General features: G+C 37.7%; 1 protein-coding gene across 1 annotated transcript; it reads left to right on the forward strand.

Moving 5' to 3' along the window:
• The first annotated feature begins 30 nt into the window (after positions 1–30).
• Positions 31–27,875, forward strand: noc2l (NOC2-like nucleolar associated transcriptional repressor). The gene is made up of 19 exons (XM_079588153.1): positions 31–381; positions 1,399–1,524; positions 1,695–1,890; positions 2,071–2,193; positions 3,096–3,210; positions 3,301–3,394; positions 3,478–3,556; positions 3,652–3,762; positions 3,880–3,993; positions 4,916–5,104; positions 5,403–5,542; positions 6,156–6,267; positions 9,666–9,779; positions 12,084–12,185; positions 12,848–12,991; positions 21,014–21,127; positions 22,066–22,195; positions 27,200–27,292; positions 27,431–27,875. The coding sequence occupies exons 1-19, from the start codon at positions 362–364 to the stop codon at positions 27,559–27,561; spliced, it is 2,247 nt and encodes a 748-aa protein (XP_079444279.1). The 5' UTR covers positions 31–361; the 3' UTR covers positions 27,562–27,875.
• Positions 27,876–27,957: the final 82 nt, after the last annotated feature.

Here is a 27,957-nt window from a genome sequence, read left to right on the forward strand (position 1 = left end):
CCACAAATTTGACTGTGCTTTGTTTTAATCACGGTCCCAAATGGGGGTTTGTGCAATTGTGCGCTGTGGTTGGAGACATGTCTCGGTGGATTTCAGATTAAAAAAAATAAAAAAGCTACTGTAAAAGTCGTTAAAGTAAACATTCTGCATTTGGGCAAAAATAAATCCCACACATTATGTAGAGGTGACGGAATAAATAATATGTTTATAATAATACTACTACCAAAAACAAAAGCAAGCAGAACTGTTTTTTCATTTTTGTTTTGTTACGCAACGATAAACTAAAGATCAACTCAGCTGAGCTCCTGAAAGCGGTGCATTGTGGGTATTTGCGTCCCTGTGTGCACGTTTCTTATCCAGCATGGCAGGGAAAAACAAGAGGTATGTCCCATTCTTAGCTATTTAACCTCGAATATATAATCGCATATTCTTGCTTTGGTTCGAGTACAGTTAACTAAACTGTAGATAGTGTTGTCAGAGCTCAGATCACTTCATAAGACACTTATCTGATGATATTTGACGATAGCTAGCTAGTTTTAGCCACAGATGGTGTACTAAACCTCATCAGTCTATGAGTAGATCAGCATTAAATGGAGAGAACATGATTGTGCTGACATTAAATATACAATAGTTAATAGTTCTGAATTGATTTTTAAAAAATCCATAGTTCGCTACAAAATGTGTTAGGGAATCATCATTTTCTAGTGTACTAGGCTAAGTTACATGTGCTTGCTAAAAAGTTGTTTGAGCATTGTTAATCTTTTGAAAATAACTTAATCCTTTTCATAATCCTTTACAATTAAAAAAATACATTGAAACTTTCTGCGCTTTATTCACCTTTTTTGACGTTTTTACTCTTCAGGAAGGTATGAACGTAGTCTAAACACTTCATTGTTAATAAAAATAAATGCTTTACGCATTAAGAAATGAACAGCTCTTTTGGGGAACATTAAAGCAGGTTTAGGTCTCAAGACATGTCAGTCTTGTTGTAGAGCAGGGGTTTTCAATCTTTTGGATGCCATCTATGGACGTAAATATTATCATCCTCGTGGGAAGCCCATCCTAAAAACCCCACATTAATACTTTAAATATTTTTCAAATTATATTGTTTTAATATTAATTTTCAGTTTCTATTACGTTACATAACTACGATTTGTTTTACTCACTATAGTACTGTGCTGTCAAATTTTATTTATTTTGTTAAATTCATTGAATTTAATGTCATTTGCGTTTTATTTTACTGTAAAAAAAACAACTTAGTTTTATTTAACTTAATGTATTTTAATCGAATTTGATTTAAATTAAATTATATTTATTATTATATTATCAGCTAGCTAAACGTACTGCAAACAAAAACCTACTGAATGCGTTAGTGATGTTCCATCTAAATTTATGCAGGAAGTTGGAGGATCTCAGTGTGGATGAGTTCATGTTATCTGGGTTCAATTCTGATGCGGAAGATGATTGTGAGGATGAGGAATCAACACAACAGAAAGGAGAAAAGAAGAAACCTACACCTCAGACGTAAGTGTGGCCTTCACATTTTAGTGATAATTCTAGTGTCTCGGTTTTTATTTTCATTCTCTGTTACATGCTAGAAATGTTTGCAGAGGATACGCTATTGTCAGAACGAGGGGTACCTAGTTAGATAACTTGCTGTTTCAGTGGTCTAACTCTGATCAATGATGCCACAGGTCTATCAACAAGCAGGGCAAGGCATCTGAGCACAAGGACCAGCTATCAGCCCTCAAGAGCAAAGACCCAGAATTCTATAAGTACTTAGAACAAAATGACCAGGAGCTCCTGAATTTTGATGACTCTGATAGTCTTGAGGATGAGGAGGAGGATGAAGAGGAAAGGATGTACCACAAACTCCCTTCTCAACTGGAGGTCAGCCATTTAGTTGTTCTTATGCAACAAATTATTTATTACTTTTTAATTTCTAAATTAAAAGTTTTTCACAATTTGCTGTGAATTGTGTGTATGTATGTTTTTATATATATATATATATATATATGTGTGTGTGTATATAATATAAGTGTGTTTTCCACAATTTTTATTTGACACTAGGAAGCTGATGATAGTGAGGTGGAGGAGGAATCAGGAAAAAAGGTTGCGAAACCATTAAAATCTTCTAAGGAATCTACCAAAGTCACAGAAGCAATGATTGAGAAATGGAGAACTGGACTCAGGGTAACATTTTTATCTTATACTTTATTCACTGTTTTCTTTTAGGAGCATCAGATAATTCTGTAAGAGCTCTCATTCGTTGTCAAAAGAGGATGCACAACTGGAGTGGATGAGCAGTGTGGTTTTTGTTTTCTTGTTGTTTTTTTACCAAAGCTCAAAGTTGATAAACGGAAAATATTTTGGTTTATAGCAAATGAGACATCTGAGAGTTCCTGAATTTAATTGCATAAAAAGCTATTGATATGGCTAGCTGTATATTTTGGAACTCGCACAAGGGGGAGCAATTGCTATTTCTGGTGAATCACCAATCAGTGAAATGAAAGTTGGCGCAGAGCAGAGACCCCATCACTACCATTCTGAAGTGTTGTTGTTTTTTAATTTTGCGAAGATGTAATACATTTACCAAAAACAGAAAAGACATTTATGTTACAAAAGATTTCTATTTCAAATAAATAGTTATTTTTTTATATTCATCAAACAATCATAAAGAAATTTAATCACAGTTTCCACAAAAATATAAGTGCGTTACTATTTTCGCATTGATAATATGAATGATATTAGAATATCAGAATCATATTAGGATGATTTCTGAAGGATCATGTGACACTGAAGACTGAAGTAACGATACTGAAAATTCAGCTTTGCATCACAGGAAAAAAAAAAAAAAAAAAAATTAATAGAAAACATTCATTTTAAATTGTAATAATATTTCATAATATAGTACTGTGTTTGTTCAAATAAATGTAGCCTTGGTGAGCATAGACTCCTCTTTAAAAAATCCTTTGAAGGATAGTGTGTGTGTTCTGTATATACTTTTCTTTTTGTTTCAAATCAGAGTCTGTAATGTTGTTCATCTGTGAGCTGGTTTGATTCATGGCTCTTTTTTTATGTTGTTTTGTTTCCAGAAAGAGCCCACGCCGAATTTGATTAGGGACATCACACAAGCCTTCAAAGCTGCTGTGGCTACAACCAAGGGTGACTCTGAGGAGCTGTGTCGATATACCATCTCAGACAGCGCGGGTAACTTACGGGCTTATTTAGGGGACTCGCTTACAGAACGAATATGTTTAATGTGCTTAGTGACAGTCTTTATCTTTTTCCCATTTACAGTGTTCAATTCCCTCGTCCTGTTCTGTATAAAGGACATGTATGCGGCTCTGCACAAAATGCTGAAGCTCAAAGCTCCAGAGAAAGAACAGAAGAAGTAACAGTTCCTCCTGCTGTATAGATGGACATTTGAATCTGTCATATTTCTTTATAAAACATTGTGTTCATCTGTATTTTCAGAATAATACTCCCATCCTCAAGTCCCAGGTGGCAGAAAAATCAGACTGATATTAAGATGTATGTTGCTGGTGTTGTTCAGGTAGATTTCTTTTTCAGTTTTCACCCACAAAATTCCAGTACTTGAACGCCATTGCTAACATGAAGTGATGTGTGGTTGTTTTTCCCCCTCCTCAGCTTCTCTCCAGTTTAACCCAGGCCACAGTCATAGCTGCAGTTCTCCGTCACGCCAACCAGATGGTGCCGTACTACCTGAGTCTGCCAAAACAGTGCAGGCTCTTTCTCAAAGTAAGCGCTACAAATAGATGACACTAACTTAAAGACCAACATCGTGTTCAGTGCACTGAGATGGATGGTTTTTAATCAAACAATAAAATTCAGCATCCTTTTCATTTGTGACACTAGAGCCTGATCAAACATTGGAGCACAGGAGAGGAGACCGTGAGGGTCCTGGCCTTTCTAGCTCTCAACAAAATCTGCCGGCACAAACAGGAAATCTTCCTAGACTCTGTTCTCAAGGTCAGTTTTACAGCACAGTGGAAGTTTATTTCATAACTATTTCACAAGTTATGAGATTTTCTTTTGCACTAAATGTCCATGACCATAATGTGCATTACACTGGTGCTGTTAATTTTATTTTATTTTTTTCCTCAAAAACAAAAAAGCAGCTAGTGGATGAGTTAAAAATAATGCTCAGATAGTGAATATTTAGTTGAATATGGTATTCTACATTATGACATTAGAACTATTGACCAATGTCTTAAATGTCAAACTGATATATTGGTTGACCTCAGCTGTCATAAATCTACCATGAATTACTGACAATATTGCATCCACAACAGTTTAAATGTTTGGGGTCGGTAACATTTTAAAAAAATGTTTTTGAAAGAAGTGTCTTGTACTCACCAAGGCTGCTTTTAAAAATACTGTAAAAACAGTAATTTTGTAAAACATTATTGCACTTTTAAAAGAACTGTTTACTCTTTTAATGTTTTAAAATTGTAATTAATTCCTGTGATGTTAAAGCAGAATTTTCAGCATCAATACTCAAGTCTTCAGTGTCTCATGATCTTATGATAATCCTGATTTGGTGCTAGAAATATTTCTTATCATAAATGTTGAAAGCTGTTATGCTGCTTAAAATGTTTGTGGAAAACATGATAACATTTTTCAGTGTTTTTTCTTGTTGTTATTGAATAGAAAGAAGAGCAAAGAACAACATTGATCCAAAATAGAAATCTTCACTGTTAAACAGTTGAATGTGTCCTTGCTGAATAAAATAATAATTTCTTTACAAAAAAGTTGTACTGACCCCAAACTTTGAACAGTAGTGTATTAGGGGGATGTATAATCAATGTATAAACAATTTATACATTCGTAATGATGAAATACTTGTGAAGATGCTGTGGTTCATTATTAACGGTGAGGTTTCTGTTTGCAGCAAATGTACATCGCCTACGTAAAGAACTGCAAGTTCACGTCACCCAACACTCTTCCCATGATTAGTTTCATGCAGCGGACTCTCTCTGAGATGTACTCACTGGACACACAGGTGTCCTACCAGCACGCCTTTATTTACATCCGTCAGCTGGCCATCCACCTCAGGAACGCCATGAATCTGAAGAAGAAGGTAGTTAGAAGACTTGACAGCTTTTCTTCTGTGTGCAAAAAAAAATACTATTTAAAGTTAACAATTAAATTAAAATGGACCATATTTATCTTCTCAGACTTGAGTTTATTGTGAGTGATTCATCATGCTTGTTATTCCAAAGATTTTTTTCTCCTTTTCCGCTGACACTTTTAAGTAGCCTTTCAGCTTTGTGTTGTTCTAGCAAACTCTCATTCCCTCACTTTTTACAATTAATATCCATTTCTGATTTGCTGCTTTATATTGATTGGTATTTTTCTGTTTTATGCGTTTTCTTCAGGAGACATTTCAGTCTGTGTATAACTGGCAGTATGTGCACTGTCTGTACCTGTGGTGTCGTGTGTTGAGCACCATTTACCCCAGTGAGGTTTTGGAGCCATTGATCTACCCACTGTGTCAAGTCATCATCGGCTGCATCAAGTATGATTGATTTAATTTTTTTTGCCTTTTATTTGGTTTTCTTTTTCTTTTTCTTTACAGAGCTATTTCACCCACAAATGAAAAAGTGAATATGGACATATGCTCCAAAATGAGACAAAAATAGTCAAATAGTCACAGTGTGTAAACTCCCATGTGCCCTTGAGTATTGCCCCATTTAAAAAAAAACTCACACAAAGCTTTCGTATTACTTCAGAAGACTTTGAATAAAGTGCATGAGTCAAATGAACCAATTTTATGTTGCTTATTTGTCATTAGTGGAGCTTGAAAGTGTCAGGAAGAAATTAATTCATTATTGTTTGGAACGATTTGAAGGCGAGTAAAATGCAATGTATATTTTTGGGTGAACTAAGACTTCTTTAAATTACTTTGTTAGTTACAAACTTTACCAGCAGGTGGCGGCATTTACCATATTTAAGTTTACAGCTTTCAGTATGTGAACTTGAGCTCAGAACTTCAGCTTTACTACATTACTTTTAGAGTAAAGATTTAATAAAAGACAGAAACGTATATTTAAAAAATCCACATTACTTGTTTATGTACAGAAATTCAGTTAAACTGTATCAGGTCAATAATGGCTCTGATGTGTCCGTAGGCTTGTGCCCATCTCCCGGTATTACCCTCTGCGACTGCATTGCGTCAGAGCGATCATCCTGCTGTCTGGCAACACCAAGACTTTTGTGCCCGCCCTGCCCTTCCTGCTGGAGGTGAGACTGGCATATCATACCACCATCACAGTCACTATTCCGATATCTCCCTAACATCTCCCAGGCTGTCTTGAATAAACAGGTTCCTGTGTGGGTGGACGTGGTGTGCCAATGAGAACTGTACCCACGGCGTTTGTCACCACTTTTTCCCTGCTTTTTAACTGTTAACTATAAAACTTTGCCATACTCTGACCTTTCATCACATCTGAAGTACAATAACATGAATTCGTCATATGAATAAACATACACCAACCAAAGAGTCAAAAAAAGAGAAAGCTAGTTGACCTCAGTCTCTTTTTTTTTTTTGCTCAAACTTATAATCTGGTTTCTTTTAAAGCAGATTAATTAAATGCTAACAATGTGATGTGGTTTAGCTTGCTGATAGACTGAGCGCTGTAAACTGTCTAAATTCATCCCTTTCACTTCACTGCCATCAAAGTCGTTTTTTACTATTACCGGTATATTATGTAACATTATTAAATAACATTAACCAATAGCAAAATACACTAACATTTAGGTTCAGAAAGATTTTTTTTTTTTTTTAAAGGAATTAATACTTTTATTCAGCAAGGACTTGCTTGGATTCTTGGAAGCAAGGAATTCTTCAGCAAATAATTCAATTGACAGTAAAAAGTCACAGTAAAAATGATTACCGGTATACATTATTTATAATAAATTTATAAGCTTACAAGGTTTCTATTTCAAACAAGTTCTGTTCTTTTGACCTTTCTATTCATCATAGAATCCTAAAAAAAAAAATCTAGATTTCCACAGAAATATTAAGCAGCACAGCTGTTTTCACATTGATAATAAGACGACATGTATCTTGAGCAGCAAATCAACATTAGAATGATTTCGAAAGGATCATGTGACACTGAAGACTGGTGTAATGATGCTGAAAATTTAGCTTCGTTCATTTCTTTGCAATAATATTTCACTATAATACTGTTTTAATTGTATTTTTAATCAAATTAATCCACCCTTGCTGAGCATTAAAAAACGGTATTGTAGCTGTTTATAACAATTCCTGATGGATAAAACCAAGTCCAGCCTCAAACTTCTAAATCTGTCAGAAAATGGAATTTATCTGATTTTTAATCACAAATACCTATGCAATATGGAAACTCCCTAATATTGCATCTTGTTGAACTCAGGTGAAGCCTAATTATTCAAAAGACCCATCCGACTAGTCACTATTGAAAAACCAAGTAGTAAGACAAGACAAGCTACCTAAACGGTCGACAACCTTTAAATTAAAGACTAAAAGACTCTAAGACAGCAGAGATCAGAGTGTGCGGTCTGCATGAACGCGCATCCTAATGTGTGCGAACGCTGCACGTCTTCGTTTTTGGGAGAAGTAGAGGTCACAAACTGTCAACATTTTCCACAGTGTGAGGCGGGTGACAAAACGTGTGTTTGTGTGTGGCTGGCGTGGGCCCCTGCGGTGACAGCTGTTGTGAGAATAGAAGCGTGGAGGCGACAGCAGCCGAGACCAACGGAAGGGAGGGATGGGGGATGGGGGGTGGTCACTGCTTGGCTGCGATCTTCCACCAGTCCTGACCATACTGTGATAAAGCCTGGGGGGGAAGAGAGTACATGTGTGTGTGTGTGTGTGTGCGCATGAGGGAGGTCTGTGGTTCTCACTCTGCTCTCAAATGTGTTGCGCAGACCACATCCTCTGTCAGTGTGGCGACTCCCACCGACCCCCTTCTTGCTCCCTGTGTTTATTTGTGATGCAGTCCACTTCCTGTTTTCGCACTCATGTTAAAAGTATGCGTACAGCGATGTAGAGTAGGGCATCTCTCTTTATTTTTCTCTTTTCCCGCTCTTTCACTCTTTCATTTTATCAGAGCTCTATGATTTTGAGCTTCCTGTTGCAGTAGCCCCTGAGCGTATCAGGTTGGTACCATGCGCCACCACTTCCTCCTGTGTCCCGCAGGCGACACCACATCCGTTGTTTGTCCATGAGCACATACACACACCTAGCCGGTTCTAGATGACCTCGTCAAACACTTTCAACTGCTCTCAAATGCGGAAGCACAGAGATAGTCATGCGAGAAGTCACAACCATGTACCAAACTATGCGGCCTCACTGGTTGCAGGCGTAACATCATGTTTCAGTCATTGGTTGTGGAAAAAGTATGGCGAAAAGTATTAATTATAGTTTGTTGTTTGCAAATGATTATTGGAAATAATCTTATAATAATTAAAAGCCAACAAGTTACTTGTACTAAATAGCAGGTTTTGGTAACATTATTTTGCATTTCCAGCTTTATGGGCAAGTTAATTTAGTATTAATAAAATTGGTCAATCGAATACATTTGAATGAATCGGTTCATTCAGAGTGTTCATGTACACTACTTTTCAAAATCAAAAGTTTTTGTTGTATAACTAAGTATATACAATATCAAAACATTTTCAAAAATATAGTAAAACAGTAATATTGTGAAATATATATTTATAGCATATAATTATCTCTGAACACTCAAGTCTCCAGTGTCACATAATCCTTCAGAAATCCTTCTAATAGTCTGATTTGCTGCTCAAGATGTGTTATTGTTATCGATGTTGAAGACAGTTGTGATGCTTGAAATGTTTGTGAAAGCAGTGATAATGTTATAAAAGTCTTTACTGTGATCCTTGCTTAATAGATGTATTTTTTTCTTTTAAAATAGTGCAAACGTCCATTTTGAATGGTGGTGTAAATAAAAAAATTGAGTCCTTGCAGTTCTCACAGGGTGCACTTGGTGTTCAGTGGAAATTCAGTATTTGGCGTTAACTTATCTGTTAACATTGTTACCCTGTTTGATATCTTTTACCCTATTTGTTTAAGTGGTATTTTGGTGTAGTGTCAGCAGGAAACATTAGTTTAATTGTAATAATTCAGTGTTTTATTGTTAATTTTAATAATCCAGAGAGATTTTTGTATGCACAAGGGAGTCTTACAACAGCCGGTGCTCCACATGGAGATCTGATCTCACCATCATCAACTTTAAAAAAAATGTGGTAATCATTAATATAATTTCCTCAATACCTGTACTTCTGACTACTCCTGTAGATTAGTTAATGAAGAAGCAGGTCATCTGTATGTATTGGTTGGTTCTAGTTAGCATAAGTGTAGTTGGCAAATGTTGCAAGGGGGTTTCATTACTTTGAGTAACTTGTTGCTTGGGATGCTGCAGTTGGTTTCAGTCAGAGTAGCTTCTCCAACACTCGTCTGTACACCCGAGTTAGATTTTATACTTTAAATTACTATAAGCCCCTGTTGAGTAATTCTCTAGTTTGTGTTCGTCTGAATAATCAGTGGGTTACTGCTGTAGTGTTCTTTGTGTGTTTCTGTGCACGTGTGTCTGTGATGGAGTGCTCTGATGTATCTGTTTGTTCACTCTTCCCCTCAGATCCTCCAGCAGGAAGACTTCAATAAGAAACCAGGCCGCATGAGTGTAAAGCCCATCAATTTTGCAGTGATCCTCAAACTCAGCAAGACCAATCTCCAAGAAAAGGCTTATAAGGTGACACATCCTGTACATATTTGAGTTTCAGACCTTCATACATCATAGTGAACATTTTCACTGTATAACTTAAAAATAAATGCATATTCCTTGGGTTTTTTTAGTCCCCATCAGATTTTGGGAATTTTTAGTTGATCTAATTTTGAAAGCAGACTGGCAGTGGCCTTAGATGGGAACATGCCCAGTGCATTATGGGTGTTTTTTTTACCTATTTGGCAAAAGGGAAGACGACAGTTTTTTTCCTTTTTTTGCCTTTCTACTGTAAAGGCAGCCAAGTTGTATTGAAAGCCCATTTTGCCAGTAGTGAAGCATTTTGCCTTTAAATGCTTAATATATTTTGTGGAAACAAGTGATGCATTTTTTTCAGGATTCTTTGAAGTTCAAAGAACAGCATTTATTTTAAATATGGATCTTTTGTAACATTGTAAATGTCTTTACTGTCACTTTTGGTCAATTTACTGCATTCTTGCTGAATTAAAAAATTATTATTATTTTTTTTTTAAATCGGTACCTAGTCCTAACAGTACAATAAATCCAAAATAATGAGCAAAAAGACATTTAAAATGAAGCTAAAAAACAACGACATAAATGCATCAGATAAAGGACTGGATAAAGATGGCCCCTCCTCCTGGGCCGAGAGCCTGTCATGTGTTCATGCTGACTGGCTGTAACTGGATTGAGGTTAGGAGATGAAAGCCCGAACACGCTGCTACACAGGCTAAAGCGCCGCGCGCCGTGTCGCTGCCAAGAGGATTGCCACACAAGCTGCGGGGATTATCCTGCTCTCCTGGTTGGCACGGGGAAGCTTTCCAGTACATACACCCAGGCCAAGACACCGCAGCCACAGGCCCCCCGAGACGCCGCTCCACCCTTGCAGTCTGGGATCTCTGTCTGACTTACTAAATCTTAAATATTTCCCAACTAGTAAGGGCAGTTACAAGCAGGGCTTTCCCGTTTCCATTGCGGAGGAATGTGTCTGTGAGGGCTGCGGCTGTACATTTTAGGTAGGGCAAGGGATTTATGTTCGATCCCTGCCCTAAACCGGGTCAGGATTAGTGTGAATGCTTTTATGCCAGGTGTTGAGTAGAGTTGTGAATACTTTGTGGGGGGCAGCCATTTTTGTGTAGGGAAAACTGATTGACTGAGACATGTTTGGTTTTCCCTGTATGTAACCTCCTCAGGGACACTAGGCTACTGCTACTATGGCTGTATTTACATTTTTGGGCTTTTTTTCCTCATTTTGACATTGAGGTATCCATTAAATATTTACATTTACACTACAATTCAAAAGTGTGGGGACAGTTTTTTATTTTTAAGAAATACTTTTTTCAGCAAGGACGTATTAAATTGATCAATTTTAATTTATTATGTCACAAAAGATTTCTATTTCAAATTAATGCTGTTACTTTGAACCCTCCAAAAAAGTGTTTCCACAAAAATATTAAAGGACAAGTTCGGTATTTTACACTCAAAGCCCTGTTTTCAGATAGTTTCTGATGAAATAAAACGGTTAAGATTAAAATTTGGACACATGCTGCTGGCCCGAGAATTTTCGGTTTCTGTGGTAGCAACTTTTTTCTTTTTTTTTTTGATTTTTTTTTTTTTGATTTTTTACAAGAATCAAAAAATCTGTGCTTTTTTCCATTTAAAAAAAAGCAAGGTCTTGAGATACGTTGTTTGAAAAGGTGAACTTATTGTAACTTGAACGCCGCGTTTATTAGAACACCATGTCGTGCCTGAGAAGCTACAAAAGATGTGAGATGAATTGTCAAACATGTCCATACAGCGGAATTCAAAAACCCATTCTGTATGAACAGCCCTTAGCAGACAGTCTTGCTGAGAAAGTTAGCTAAAGTCAAAGATGTCAGTAACAACCTGAGTTACACATTAGGATATCGTCGCTGTCGGACGGTTACCTTGTATCTCCAAAAACTTTACTTTTCACAAGATGGATAAAAACACTGTATTTCTAGAACATATTTTTTCTTTAAATCAAGTTTTTAATGTTGTTTATGTCTATGTGGCGTTTTTAATATGATTTAAGACAAACCATGTACAAATTCATCACTCAACACTATTTTCTCCTTAAATCTGCAGTGTACCAAAGACAAAACGCATTTTAAAACCACCTCTGTTCCCTAACATCACAAACATGTAACTAATCCACCCGACAGCGACGATATCTGGTCTTGTTTTATGGTGTAGACATTTAAAGGTTACTCTATCACTTTCTGTTTGCGTTTCTTTCCTGAGAATGCATCTCATGTGCTGAGTTTTGATTGCTATGTGTTTTTACTGTTCCAGGATGGTCTAGTGGATCAGATGTATGACCTCATTTTGGAGTACTTCCACACTCAGGCCTGCGCCATTGGCTTTCCTGAGCTGGCTCTGCCTGCCATCGTTCAGGTACTGTTCTGGACAAATGCTTTCACTTTCACTTTTCTTTTTCTAACAGTTACCACATCAGCAACAAGTCACAATAAGTGAAAGTTATGGAGCTTGTACACCAGTTGTATTTAATGGTTCTCATTCTCACAGATCACATATACAAAGTTATTCACAGGTTGTAGTCCAGCTTCTTCAGTCCTCACACCCCAACATACACATCCCAATACTTAGACTAGCAACACAGCATACACTTACACTGCAGTGTTCACATTAACACAGTACACAAACACACTTCTTTCACCATTACTTCTTTCAGCCCTCTCTCTCTCTCACACACACACACACACACACACTGGCCACATCCTCTGCTCTGGCCAAAACCGAGCTCTCCTCACTGCTGTTTAAAAATCCGGTTTTGAGTATTTATGCTTTTTGGCCCAGTCGGGTTTATTTATAATATCCACTCCCGGTTCTTCCGTACTTTTCATTGGCAGAATTTTAATTCCAGATTTAAGCTAAACATTGAACAATTGAATCTATACAGAGAGTTATTAGAACTATATGAATTATTTGAGCATAGTTAGAAATTATATCTGCATGTGGCTCCATATTCACATAATTTTTATGATATTTCATTTGTTTGCTCTTCCTCCCTCTGTCTCTCTTGTTGGTCTCCTCAGCTGAAAGCGTTCTTGAAGGAATGCAAAGTGGCCAATTACTGCAAGCCGATGCGCCAGCTGCTGGAGAAGATACAGGAGAACTGCAGCCACATCACAGGACGAAGGCAGAAAGCAGCGTTTGGCGTGTCTGATGTCACAGCTGTGGTGAGTACAAGAGATTGCGTGTATCATTTTATACCAGGAACATTGAAGTCAACATAAACTCAAAATGGATAAATGTACTTTCTTATTACATGTACCTGGTCTTATTATGCAAGATAAAGCTATGATTAAATCTACAACTATCATATATTCCATTAGTACAATTTAGGCCTTGTATCAGAAATACCATACAGATGGGGGAAAAAAATATTAACCATTAATATAAATGTTGAACAATCAGAAACCAGTAAAATCCTAAATGATACAATGAAGTCCTGGCCTACATTATTTTTCACAATTTTTTTTTTCACTTGAAAGTTCATCACATCACTGTAGTGTTTTGTATTCATAATAATATACTATATAATTTACAGACTATAATATAATTATATAAAAATAATTAATAGATATGTATAGATATATTTTACAATAATACAATTTTTAATTTTGATTCAAATCATAATTTTCATATCTAAAACTTTTATCGCTTAATTAATTTTAAGGTGATGTAGTTAATTAATATTACAATGTACATTGTAAGTAGGGCTGGGCGATATGGCCAAAAAATAAATTTATATCAGTCGATAACGATAATTATCACGATAAATGTCAAATCTTTATTTCTTTCAAGTTTAAAGGCAGATTTTTGCTCCTAAGTGAAAGTTAGGAGCAAAAAGATACCAGAGCGTTAATTGTGGTTTTAAACTACTCTTTATTGTCAGAACATATCATGACCAACACTTGCCAAACAGTGAACATTCACAAATCTGAGTAGGAACATTCAAACATATGTCATTTTTCTTTATCAAAATAAATATCTTGTATCATATAATAAAAAATGATTTCTTAGTTTCTGCATGTGCTAATTTTTATTTGGTAAAATGTAATATTCTGACTGTTTGAGTTTTATTAAAATTAACAATTGGTGATCCAGCATCATGCATTTAGATCATGATAACCACAGATAAAACTGGGCATAGCCTATAAGGGTGTCACGAAATCGATCGAAATTAAGTCACAATCCCGATCATCGAATTAAAAAATGGAATCGTCGATGCTGCCACGCCCCCATGTCACATTCGGTCGGCTTGTCAAGCAGAAAAAAACGTGTTGAAATTCTGCGAGTCAACCTCCTCTGGGGGCCGCACACCCGATGATAAGCGCCGCGTCTATGACAACTCGAGGTATCGCACACAGCGGACGATAAGCGCCGCGTCTATGACAACTCGAGGTATCGCACACAGCGGATGAGAAGCACCGCGTCTATGACAACTCTAGGTATCGCACACAGAGGACGATAAGCGCCGCGTCTATGACAACTCGAGGTATCGCACACAGCGGACGAGAAGCGCCGCGTCTTTGACAACTCGAGGTATCGCACACAGCGGACGAGAACGAGAAGCGCTGCGTCTTTGACAACTCGAGGTATCGCACACAGCGGACGAGAAGCACCGCGTCTATGACAACTCGAGGTATCGCACACAGCGGACGAGAACGAGAAGCACCGCGTCTATGACAACTCGAGGTATCGCACACAGCGGACGAGAAGCGCCGCGTCTATGACAACTCGAGGTATCACACACAGCGGACGAGAAGCGCCGCGTCTTTGACAACTCGAGGTATCGCACACAGTGGACGAGAACGAGAAGCGCTGCGTCTTTGACAACTCGAGGTATCGCACACACCGGACGAGAACGAGAAGCGCCGCGTCTTTGACAACTCGAGGTAACGCACACACCGGACGAGAACGAGAAGCGCCGCGTCTATGACAACTCGAGGTATCGCACACAGCGGACGAGAAGCGCCGCGTCTATGACAACTCGAGGTATCACACACAGCGGACGAGAAGCGCCGCGTCTTTGACAACTCGAGGTATCGCACACAGTGGACGAGAACGAGAAGCGCTGCGTCTTTGACAACTCGAGGTATCGCACACACCGGACGAGAACGAGAAGCGCCGCGTCTTTGACAACTCGAGGTAACGCACACACCGGACGAGAACGAGAAGCGCCGCGTCTATGACAACTCGAGGTATCGCAATCGCACACACCGGACGAGAAGCGACACGTCGCGTCTATGACAACTCGAGGTATCGTACACCGGACGCGCACTTTCATGTTTATGGCCTTCAATATTATGTTTAAGGACATTATGGAATTAAGATCGTGTCTATGTTATGAGGCTACTGTACAACGTTGCTTAGTCTGCACTTTATCTCAGAGAGCGTCCGTTAACTGAATGTATCCTGAAAATCCGATAACATCAGCAATTTTCATTCAACCAGCTGATTTCTGTAAATGAATGTAAACATGTATATTGCAGCAAAGTCATAACGACGATTTGAGACAAATAAATGTATATAAAATGTATTAATTTAAAATAAATGTAATATAAAACTATGTGAATAGCGCTCTCTGGCGCGGCAGGATTAATTTTGAACAAGGTCCCGAGCCGTTGCTGGCGCCGCGGACAGACGGCGAATGGCGCCACCGGTGTGTGTGTGTGTGTGTGTGTACACTCTCAGATAATAAAGTGTTAGAATTTTAAAGACGTGGCTCTGCGCGACGCATAGATGTATCTGTTAAACTGTTTGTTTGTTTGTTTGTTTGTTTGTTTTGTTGTGAACTTGAATGTAATCTTCTGTGAAGAAGACTGCAGTTACAAAAGAGAAACTAGATCGCAGGTTATTTTGCTTAAGTTTCCAATTGACTGAAGATATAAGTATTGTTACATTATGTTCTTAATAAATGTTTTAAATTTGACAATGCAGTGTGGTACCTTGCGAACAAAGGTCCGATATTATGCATAAAAGTTTGGTCTAAAAATGGCATAGCAACTGTGCTTTAAAAAAAAAGAGAGTAAAAACCGAGAATCGAATCGAACTGTGACCTTAGAATCGAAAATGTAATCGAATCGAGGATTTGGAGAATCGTGACACCCCTAATAGCCTAACAATTACAGCACCTCACTATCATGGCAACATGTTACTTTATGGTTTCTATGGTATCTGTATGAAAACCAGTAGCCTAAATGCATTATTAAATACTGTAATTATATTCCATTAGTCCTTTTATACATTTTATACATTAATAATAATACAATTCAATATGTATATCCCACATTTCATGGTGCAGTAAATATTACTAGGCTAACGTTACAGTAAATCCGTGGTATGATGGGAATGTGTAGCCGGAAAAGCTTCTGACTGTATCGTTGCGCACAGTGTTTCTCCTGTTCGTCAGCGCGGTTTCATCTGCCTTTAAACTAGTTTAAATCACTGAGACATTTGTGTTCTTCGATGAATTCAAGCGCTTCTCAGTAAACACATTCAGAGTAAACGCATAAGCAGAGCGAGCATTTTCAATTAATGAGCTGAACTAGAAACGCACCGTTATGAGTGTGGTGAGCATTTTTTACTTTCGCTTTTGAATTGGCTGCAATTTGGGAACTGCAAACTTCATTGATGGGTTCACTATTTTTCTTCATGAAAAACACATATAAACATTTTCAGACACGTTCAGGTTTTAATTTTAGTGTCTGTTCTCTAAATAATTTTTATTACTATAAAAATGGTGGAGGGCGGTGCAGCAAGTGATGTAAGGGATAGTTCACCCAAAAATTATAATTCTGTTATCATTTAGTTGTTCCAAACCTGTATGTTTTTCTTTCTTCTGAACATAGAAGATATTTTGAAGAATGTTGAAGACGACATTGACTTCAGTGGTATTTAATACAATGTAACTCAGTTGCTAACTGTTTGGTTACCCAGATCATCTTCTGTGTTCAGCAAAAAATTGGAACAACTGGAGGGTGAATAAATGATGAGAGAATTTTCATTTTTGGTTTAACTATCCCTTGAACTACTTAAGCACTCATTGAATGAGTTTTTAATTTTTTTTATTATTTATATCCTTGTTTTGACAAATTCCTTCAAGCCAAGGAAGTTTTTTTCTCCTTTCTAAGTTTTTTTTCCAATTACATGGTGACCGTAACAGCACTTCTAGTCAGACATTTGTGAGCTTTGGGACCAGACATGGCAGTCAGATGTTTATTTTAGTTGTAAAAGCAGACTGTTATCCCTGCAGTTCCTCCTCTTTCCACCCACCTCAAACACCACCCTGCCTTCCGTCCCCTCGCAGGTGACTGCTGGTCACCCACAGTCTTCGTCTGTGTTTGCGTGTTCAGAGCCCTGCGTGTTTACGTGTGAACACATCGGAGTGTGTGTTGCTGTGGCCAGTTGAAAACAGCATGTGGCGGTTGGCCTGAGACCTAGTTGACCACACCACCTGCAGGTCAGGAAGTGCAGTCACAGGTCCTCAGACAGACACACAAGGCCACCGTGGCACAGAGTACTATTACGACCATAGCCTGATGCTGGGTCGGTGGCGGATATGAGAGCAGATGAAAGTAATGGAGCGGAAAGCTTTCTAATGCCATTTCTCTCAGCGAGAGACTCTGAGGAGGACGAGCAGACATTAAGTGCTTTGTTTGTGAGCGTCTGGTAACGTCAATCCAGTAGCAGATTGGAGCAGACTTTGTGCTTGCTGGTTAGAATTATTGTAGTTTTGAGAATGTCACTATTTATTTATTTCAATTTTAGATTTTAGGTAGTTTTCATGGTGCATAAATCATATTTTTTATTTTTTTGAAAATTAATTTTAGTTTCAGATATTAATGGGCTAGTTGGATATGGCCGCCATGGTGTAATTCCGATCTAGCAAGTGTGTGCATAGACACTTCTAGTTTCGCCTGACGCCAATGCAGAGAGCAAGAGAAAGCAGAAATTGATTTTACTATTACATGAGCCAATGGCGTTTGAAACGCAAGTGTCCTATTATGCCCTTTTACGAAGTCTTAATTTTGTTTTTGGGGTGTACTAGAATATGGTTTCATGCTTGATTTTGTTAAGTTTTGTATGATTGCAATCCCTGTGGATTTTCACTAACCACTGAGCCTGAACTGCAGAATCAACAGGAGAAAGAATGAAAGTTAATCTCAGTGTATCTCGATGAGGTAATCTGTGATTACCGCCCAGAGGAACATAGTGTTATAAGAATCTGATAGACCACCATCTTTTTATTAAAGGGTATACCCCTGGTCAGAGCCTGACTCCACTCACTCGCAATATTTGAAAAATGCTGGAAAAGTGGGCAGAGTCCAGCGGAGGGTGAGACCCGTCTCTCTTTAGGCAAGGGCGTGGTGAGCGTCACGCAGTACCACAACATCCAATAGGAAAACGCAACTGCAGTAGCCACCGTTTAACCTGAAGAGGGCAGCACTCAGACGTTTTTACACCATATATTGTAGAATTAAAACACTTTATACCCAAATGTCAACAAATTTACTTGAATCAATGAAGAGCATTAAAGGGATAGTTCACTTTAAAATGAAAATTTTGTCATCATATTCTCACCCTCAAGTTGTTTCAAACCTGTATGAATGTCTTTCTTCTGCTGAACACAAAGGAATATATTTTGAAGAATGTCGGTAACCAAACTGTTAACTGGTCCTATTGACTGCCATTGTATTTTTTTTTCCTACTATGGAAGTCAATGGGACCAGTTAACTGTTTGGTTACTGACATTCTTCAAAATATATTCCTTTGTGTTCAGTAGAAGAAAGACATTCATACAGGTTTGAAACAACTTGAGGGTGAGAATATGATGACAGAATTTTCATTTTAAAGTGAACTATCCCTTTAATAAAGCCTCAGTCTTACTTGACCCTAAAACAACTTTAAGTTAGATCATTTAGTTACCCTTGAAACTTTTTTCTATTATTATTATACCTAGCCATGTTTAATTTATAAGTTTCTTTTTACAGTAAATGCGAACGTTGCTAAGATCGGAAGAGTATTAGCGGAAGCAATGTGCGCACACTCGCATCGCCGAAGCTCACAGGCGCCATCTTGTGCACCTAGCCCATATCATATTTTATAATTTATTAGTAATTCTATAAACATGTAGTTCAAATTTAGTAAATAATTTGCATTAATTTGATTAACGTATATCATTGTAATCCATTTCAGATTTAATTAGCTAAACATCGCATACAGAAAATTAAAAAAATTTTTGTTATATATGTCAATCAGATGCCCCCCTTCCTGTTTGACTTTCCATCTATTTTTGGCACAATAAACTAGATCAGACCATCTGACATTGATTGGAATTAAAATATACATTAAAATTAATTTGATTTGTAATTCTATTTAGTTTTTCTTCATATTGTAGTGCACATTATTTCTTTTATTATTGTTTTTTTTGTGTGTGATATTTTTGTCTTCATAACCATAGTTAACATAAAAACCTTGGTGCCGATTGGGATGATGATGACAAAGTTGGTGGGGAGAAAAGAAATGAGGGGACGGCAGGGGTGAAGGTTGTGAGAGAAGGTGAGAAGTTGCTTCCTCTCTGGGGCGAGATCTCTGCTCCATTCATCTCCATCTCCGCTCTCATTTGTCACCCCTGCCGATGCACAGCCCGTTCATCTCTCCTCCCCGCCCCTTGCTGTCTCTGGAACGACTCATGCTTCTGATAAATATTTAAGGGCATTTAAGACTGAAATGAAGGAGGGCTGGACGGTTTCTCTCTCCTCTGTGTAATGTTGAGCTGTAGGGAGAGATGCAGTAGGGCAGAGCATGCAGACAGCATGGCACCACGCCGGGGTGCGTCTGTCGCCGGGCTCCGGCCAGCGGGAAAGATGTCCTTTAGTAACGAGGGTGGCATGGCAAACTTCTCACCCGACACCGCCGCCAGCACAGCTGCATAAAGCCGCTTGCCCCACGGATTAGTCCAACAAACAAATATCTGTCTCTGTGGGTCGTGCCAGTGCCTTCAACAGCTTTAATATTACCACACTATGACACACTTCACACAGACGTTAAATATCTACCTACCTATATTATACCAATATAATACACACCGGTACCTAATTTTATGTTAGTATTATTTATATTCCATTATTTATTTATATTCTGCTATTAGTTTTTTATTCATGTTTTGAATTAGCTTTCACTTTTATATTTTTAGGTTTTAGTGATTTTCTAATGTGCTTTTGTTTCTTTCCCTTTTTTTACATTTACTAGTACATAAGTTAATATTGAGCAACATAGACACTATATCCCCAGCTATTTTATTTATTATTATGCATATATGACATATCAACGCTATTAAACTTGAAATTCTGTCTCACCCACTTAAATGGCAAGGTTTAATGTGTCAGCATTCTAACCATTGCAATGGCTAAAACAATGCATCGTGATTTCTTGCGGTTCATTTTAGCCTCAGTACCGCAGCGCGCCAAGTGATCGCATCAGGGTTTCTTTCCAGAATGTGCACAGCAGTTATTGAACAGATGCTGCAAAGGATGAAGCCCCCAGTTTGCCAGAGAGCTTAGCCTCACTGGTCATGTACACATCTGTTCGCTTTGTTAGGGTCTGTTGTATCAAGAAAGGAGCATATTGCGCCTTTTTATATCTTTGATCATTTTCACTATTCTACAACCTGCTGCAAATTGTTATAAATAAGTTTAGCTAACTGTAGACTAAAGTTGAGATTTATTACGGTCTATTGGATTTGGAGGGCAACTAATCTCATTTTACCTGATCAATATCATCCACAAAGACCTTTAAGGAAAGACTGGTGGATTCACTCTCTTATACCCTGTCCCTTTATCCTTCTGCGAGCCACTTATTTTTACTTTTTGAGAGCGTGGTCCTCTTCAATTTTTGGAAATTGCTACGATTGGCTTGATTCTTTATTAATATTACTTTAGGGTGTAGTGATAGACCCTACAAACTTTCCATTTTCTTAGATGATACAGGCCTGGTCTGTTTTTAGGGGTTTATTGATCCACAATAACAGAAGAGGCCTGTGTGTACTCGTCATGTCTTACAATTGTAGCCTTTAAATAACTGTATGGCTTTGTTTTGTTTTGTATGTGTATTCAGATCCCTTTTGTTTAGCTCTCCTATGGGTGAACATGCAATAACATTTGTTGTGTGTTTTTATTTTGGTGTGTTTACAGGCAGCCTGGGAGAAGCAAGTAGCAGAGGAAGGCACTCCCATCACTAAATATTACAGCCAGTGGAAGAAACTTCGTGAAAAGGAGATTCAGCTGGAGATCTCTGGGAAAAAAAGGGTAAAAATGCCAAATCCACAGCAACTACCATTAGACCAAAATAATCCAAACCACACCTTTACCACAATGCTTTAGTTTGATCTTTAGAATCAAATCATTTTTAATATATATATATATATAAATAATATATCGAGGCGGCTGTTTATCCCAGTGCTATTTTAATGCTAGTCTTATATTAAACACACAGTTGTGATCATCTTTGTGAAAACTGTAGTGCTGGTTCTGTGAAAGCACCTACGGTGTGTGTTCTTGTATGTGTGTGGAGCTGGAGCATGTCCATAGGGAGATAATGGAGATGACACCAGGCGGAGTGTTGGCGTCTAGGAAGCGGCAGATTGGCGGAGGAGGCGGCAGGGCTAGTGCTACAGGAAGAGTATTATAGCGCTCAGGGCTGCGTCCCAGGCTTTGATCCACCGAGTCCCCACGCTCAGATCTGATTACCTCTCCCTCCTGCCTCCACTGCCTCTGCCACTTCCTCCATCAATACACACACACACATACTTATATCCTATTATGTTTTTAGGGGAGAATATACATTTATTACTTTTTTGTTTAAAAATTATATTTTTCTCACTACTATTATATACATTTAAGTCCTTTATATTAGTAAGATATCTATAGATAAAATAAGTTAAATTTTGTGTTGCTCATTTTGTGACATCTGATGTTAATGAGATGGAAGAAAACTCGCAGAATAGCTCATTGTACAACTAGAGGGAAAAAATCATTGTATAACTAGAGGAAAAAAAAATCATAAACAATTGTAGATGTCTCAACCAGATTTGATCTTAAACTAAATCTGAAACAAAACCAAAAAATCCCAGAAGCATTATGTTCTCATTAACGTCATGTCTGCGGCTTTTGTTCACTTTTTTGCCAGTTTTGACTAATGATAGTATTTAAAGATATTTTTTCTCTCTCATCGCTTTTTAATGTAGATGGAGGATTTGAATCTCCCTGAAATCAAGCGCAAGAAGGCTGATGAGAAAAAGGCTGACAAAAAGGAGTTCAATGGTCTCTTTGATTCAGATAGTGACCATGATGACGACGACCTGTTAAAATCCAGAGGTAAGTCTTCATGTTAATGTACTACTCTGTTCCCGCATTGCAACTAATGTATATACCTTACTAACGTGCAATGGGACGTCAATGTGACGTCACTGTCTTTGTCACTGGGAGGTTGTTGTCCATTGCACTGCACTGTCAGAAGATTCTCTTATCAGAGAAGAGAAATACAATTTACTACTACTAAATTTAATACATTTTGTAAGGAGTCAACTTTACCCAACAGAGATTTATTGAACTTTATTTTAACTCTGATTAAATATTCTTCTCAACCCATTATACTTCTCTATAGCAGCATTTCTGTGTGAAACGGGACGTTTAGCAAGAAAAAAAAAGTAGGATGGGTCTTGATTTTCTTCATTACTGGTTGTGAAACGTGGTCTATATGACCGGATTAGAGGGGAAGCTGTCAGCTGACGGGGAAAGTTGTTTTAGAGGTGGAGCAAGCTATAACATTGATTTGTATAACAAATGATTGTAAAGATAAATATTCTTTCTATATCTTAATGTGCAGATGAATCATGCACAAAAATATAAGGAATGTATATTAAGAAATCAAACTCTATTTTGATTTCATTTTGGCTTTAAAAAGTTGATTATTGATCTTTACAGTTGATGTTGAATATTTATAAACATTTCCAGTAGGAAACTAATCGGTATTACATGCATAATAATTTAAATACAATTTAAAATAATATTATTTATTTATATATATATATATATATATATATATATATATATATATATATATATATATATTAGGGGTGTGCAAAGCAGCCGCTATTTGTATCTGTATTTGTATTTGTTGAGGGGGGAAAAGTATTTGTATTTGTATTTGTATTCGGATAAAATTCAAAATAGGCGTAAAACAAATTTTTTTTTGCGTTACCCTTCTAATTTACGTTATAGTGTAAGTATTCTTTAATTATATCCATTATAATAATTATGTATATGCAATATTGGTTGATGTTTTTCCATAAATCCAGCAATGAAACAATGAACGTCATTGAAAAGAAAATAACATAACAGCCATTACCTCATCCATGGTTAAACCAACAACTAATAAAATACCATTGTGAACATTATGAAGCATACAGCCTACACCTTGTTGTCTGCAAAAGACAGAGTAACTTAAACGTACCATATAACTCCCACATGTGCATACAATTCGACACAAATACACAAGCATTTTTAAACTTTTTAACCGAACGTTAACGTTACTCTGTCAACAGCCTATTGTCTAAATTACCGCGCTAAACAGCTGACGTTACGTAAACAGAGCGAACATGAGAGCACCCGACTGCAGACGTCAATAATGCAGCGTAATGGAATAATCTCCCGATCAAACTCCGCTTCCCGAAAGTTATAAACTGCCTCAGGAACCCAGTTAAGGTACAAACATCTATTCAACAAAAATAGTGATGGAGTTAAGAGTTTTTTCGCTCCCTGTTGCTGTGTGGAGCAGCCTGTGTCCGTCACTCACTCACTGATCCGGGCGTGCACGGCGGTCTCATAAGGAAACACAGCTTTTTGATATAAAGTTTTTTTTGTTCCCGAATACAAATATTTTTTAAAGTATTTGTTCAAAATAAGTATTTGTAAAAAACACGTTATTTGTGCCTTTCCGAATACCGTATTCGGGTTCGGCTCCACCCCTAATATATATATATATATATCCATTCCATTTCAGTTGTATGAGCTCTCTCTCTCTTTCTCGGTCTCGCGCTCTCTCTCTGTGTCTCTCTCTCTCTCTCTCTCTCTCTCTCTCTCTCTCTCTGTGTGTCTCTCTCTCTCTCTCTGTGTGTCTCTCTCTCTCTCTCTGAGTGGAGGGCAGGTCAGCTGTCAGACGTGCACTTGCCTCTCCTCTTTAACTCTATATCTGGAGTTGTGTGCTGGGTCATGTGTCGGACACATGCCACACTCTCCCACTCCTCCCGCCCATGAGCCGACAGCCGCAGAAAAAGTCCCATGGAGGTGGGAGGCAAGAGGAAGTTTTTTTTTTTTTTTCTTTTTTTTATACATCTGGTGCTCATTGTGTGGAGTCCTTACAAATCTCTCTCTCTCATTCTGTCGGTCTCTCGCTCTCTTACTCTGTTCTCTCTTACAGGAAGCTTTTTTTTTTTTGCATACTTGGATCCCAGTGGGGGTTTGTAATTCAAAACATTCGCTTGGAAAGATGTTAGTGGCCGCTCCTTCACCACACGGCTTAACCGGCCCCATACCTCCAGCGCTTAGACCCGGAGAACAGTCACATGACCTCCTAATATATTAATTTGTGGTCTCGGTTGCATATTGTCAAACAAAAAGCCCTTTTTTTGTTGTTGTTGTTCTGTTCTACTCTTTTTACCAAACCAACAAATATATTTCACTTTTTCACACTTTTGATTAAGACATTTTCACTTCTAGTTTGTTTTATGGCAGTCACATGGCAGAGTTTCAGTGTAAGTGGCTGTAGAAGTAGAAGAGGACTGGAAAAGACAAGAGTGGAGGTGGAAGGAAGAAGAGACTTTATTTGTATGGCATACCAATATGTACGTGTCCATACCCCGGATGCTAGGCTAATGCAACTTCTGTTTTGACTATGAGTTAAAGACGTGACTGGTTTTACTGGAGCTTGTTTTGAAGCAGGTTACCTTAGCATCAATCAGTTTCTGATGGATAGTATTAGCCTTGATGTGTACAATATTTACTTTAAAACAAACAGAATTTCCAATATGATTTAGGTGGGTTTTTGTTGTTTTTGTAATATCCCCATTAGTAATATTTTTATATCCTGCAGGTTAGTTTGATAAACCCCCATGCAAATTTAATTTCATGCATTTAATTTTTAAAAATTCTAGAGATTTTTATGAGTCATGCATGTTTTAAAGTACGTACGTACACACATTAAATTGATCAACGGTAACAGTAATTACATTTATTTTAAACTGCTCTTTTGACATCTCTTTTTTTGATCAAAGAGTCCTAAGAAATATTTTCCACAAATATATTAAGCAGTACAACGGTTTTCAACACAAGAAATGCTTCACCAATCAGCATTTTAGACTTATTTCTGAAGGATCATGTGACATTGAAGACTGGAGTAATGATGCTGAAAATGTAGATTTACTGTCACAAGAATAAATTACATTTTTAAATATATTACAATAGAAAACCGTGATTTTAAATTGTAATAATAATAATTCATATGAATAATTCATTCATCCACCCAAGTTGAAAAGAGAACCAATTTTCAAATGGTTCATAAGAACTTTTTTCTGTCTGTAAATGCACACTTGTTATGGTTCTCTTCTCTAAACTCTCTTTTTGGTTTGTTTGTCTATGATTTGATGTGCTTCACCACTTGCCAGGTTTGTCTACTTTTACCCTATTAATGTCGTGTTAGTTTGTCATTTTGATGTCGCTGCAGTGTGCCAGGCCATTTAATGCTGTCGACTTTCTCAAAGACTTGGCTCGAGGCTCTTCCATCTTAAAGCGTGTTTGCTCGTTTTGTAAACACCCTGATCTTCAGTGTTCCTGTGTCGAGGCGGTTTTCAGTGCTGAGAGCAACATGTAGATTGTGTCTTTGATTTGTTTCCCCCTCCTACATCATCACTGTATTGATCAGCCCCACAGGCAGTCATTAAAGTCTTTGCCTCGTGCTCCTGGTGGACTTTCTGTACCCTCTCTGAACTCTCCGGTCAGTCGTCCACCGGCTATATTAAGATGCATGAGCCCGCTCTCAGCAGCGAGGTGTGCGCTTGGTGTTGAGCTCGGCTCCCCCTCTGGCTGGCTCCAGTGTGTTCTGGGTAATTAGGGTGGAGGGTGTCTGCTGCCATTCACCTCCCAGGCAGCATCGTATCAAATCCCACTTCAAAGCTCAGGGATTTCAACCTTGCGTCTTCAGAGAGCACGAGACACTCCCACACACACCTCTGGATTAGCGAGGCTAAATTGCCGTCAGAAGCTAGCCTTTATTTTTGTCATGTAAATGGTAACTTGTGCGTGAGCAGCATGGGTAGGTCAGTGGTGTAGTCTTGTAGTCTCTAGATGAATGCTCACTCTAAAATTAGACAAGCTTCATTGAGTGTTTAATGAGAATCCACATGTGCAGAAGTTTCTTAAATGTTAAATGTTATTATATTATAACACTTAGCATTCGCTAGCAGAGCAAAAAGTGAAAAGGATTTCTGAAGTCAGTTAAACAAAAACAAAAAAGATTTTAGAGGCAGACCAAGTCATTATACTTTGATTAGTGATGCACTAAGTTATTATGTATTTTACAGAAACACCGCAACTGAAGTTAGTTTAAATTTAGCCGCGAAACAAAAATAAAAATAACACTTTTTTTTTTTTATTAATAAAAAAAAAATGTATACGTTTATATACATTGTATGCAAACATTTAAATTGTACATTTTTATATCAAATTTGTAATTATATAATTGTTTCTACTCAAATTCGTTGTTGAAATACATTTCAAAAAGGTGGCTGTAATAACTTGTTTTCATGACAGATTCATTCATATATATATATATATGTTTTTTTTTTGGTTTTATGGCACATAAATGGCAGTTTTTTTTTTTGTCTGGACCAATGAATGTGAAGGCACTAAGGCACTCTTCTTGATAATCTTTCAAGGCACACACTAGCGTGCCATGGCATACTGGTTGAGAAACACTGCCCTATGCTATAGGTCCCTGGACTTTCCTTTGAGAAGTAGCTCACCTACTTTTAGATTTGTTCTGAGGTTGCTACACATAATTTGTGTACTCTGTGCTGTGTCTTCTGATCAGATATTAAAGCGAGTTAATACAAACAAACAAACAAATTTGTTCTTATTCCCTCACCCAATGAGAATCGATAAGGAATCGGATCGATAAGCAATATCGATAATGGAATCGGAATCGTTAAATTCTTATCAATTCCCATCTCTAGTATCAGGAAGTCCATTTGGATTAGAAATTGGACTGAATGAATAAATGTAAGTGATTATTGTTCTTAAGACATTTTCGAATTTTCTTTGCAGATGAACAGGGTGACTCTGAGGTTGATGAAGGCCTAGAGGACCTTTCAGACCCGAGTGATGAAGAGGATGTAGATGACCTGGAGGATGATTCTGGTGATTATATGTTTCTGTAATAAGCTACTGCTGGCTCTGTTTAGGGCTTGATATTCAATATATTCACTTCAGGATCCCCCTCTTATTTTTCAACCATCTTAACTGTAGCATACCATTTATCTGTTCTCTATTCTCCAGATTGTGACCAGAAAAAGCCCTCGTCTTCTAAAGGCAAAGCACCAAAGATGATGTTGAGCACAGAGCTAAAGGAGGTCGCTGAGGGAGAGGAAGATCAGGTTGAGGACCTAGAGCTCTCTGATCAGGACTAAAGTTACTGTGTTACATCAGAAGAACATTTTCTATTTCACATCCAAACATGATTGATCAAGACATTAATCATTGAGGGGTGAACTGTTCCTTTAAGTGCCATGTACGTTGGTTTGATTATATTTCTTTTTTGCACCATTGTATTTTATAAAGTGTACAACAAAACAGATGGACTTCTTTCTCATCTAACACTTCATAATGTTGTCAAATTAAAGATGGTCTGAACTTTGTTTTAAAACCACATAAAGGTGTCTCTTTTTTTCTTCAGTGTACTTCATCTTCAGATATGTTGCATTGTTGTGCCGAGGGCACTGCTTGTGTTTAGGGGTGGTGAATGTGGAGGCACGGGGTCAGCCCTGAGCACCAGGCTGCCAAACGCTCGTATCATCCACTGCCAG

This window comes from Phoxinus phoxinus, assembly GCF_949152265.1.
Source record: "Phoxinus phoxinus genome assembly, chromosome: 18".
NCBI classification, from domain to species: Eukaryota; Metazoa; Chordata; class Actinopteri; order Cypriniformes; family Leuciscidae; genus Phoxinus; species Phoxinus phoxinus.

Coding starts and splice junctions, on each gene's coding strand:
- noc2l (XM_079588153.1), top strand. CDS start 362: ATGGCAGGGAAAAACAAGAG. Junction 1,891..2,070: donor AACTCCCTTCTCAACTGGAG/GTCAGCCATTTA, acceptor ATTTGACACTAG/GAAGCTGATGATAGTGAGGT. Junction 5,105..5,402: donor CCATGAATCTGAAGAAGAAG/GTAGTTAGAAGA, acceptor CGTTTTCTTCAG/GAGACATTTCAGTCTGTGTA.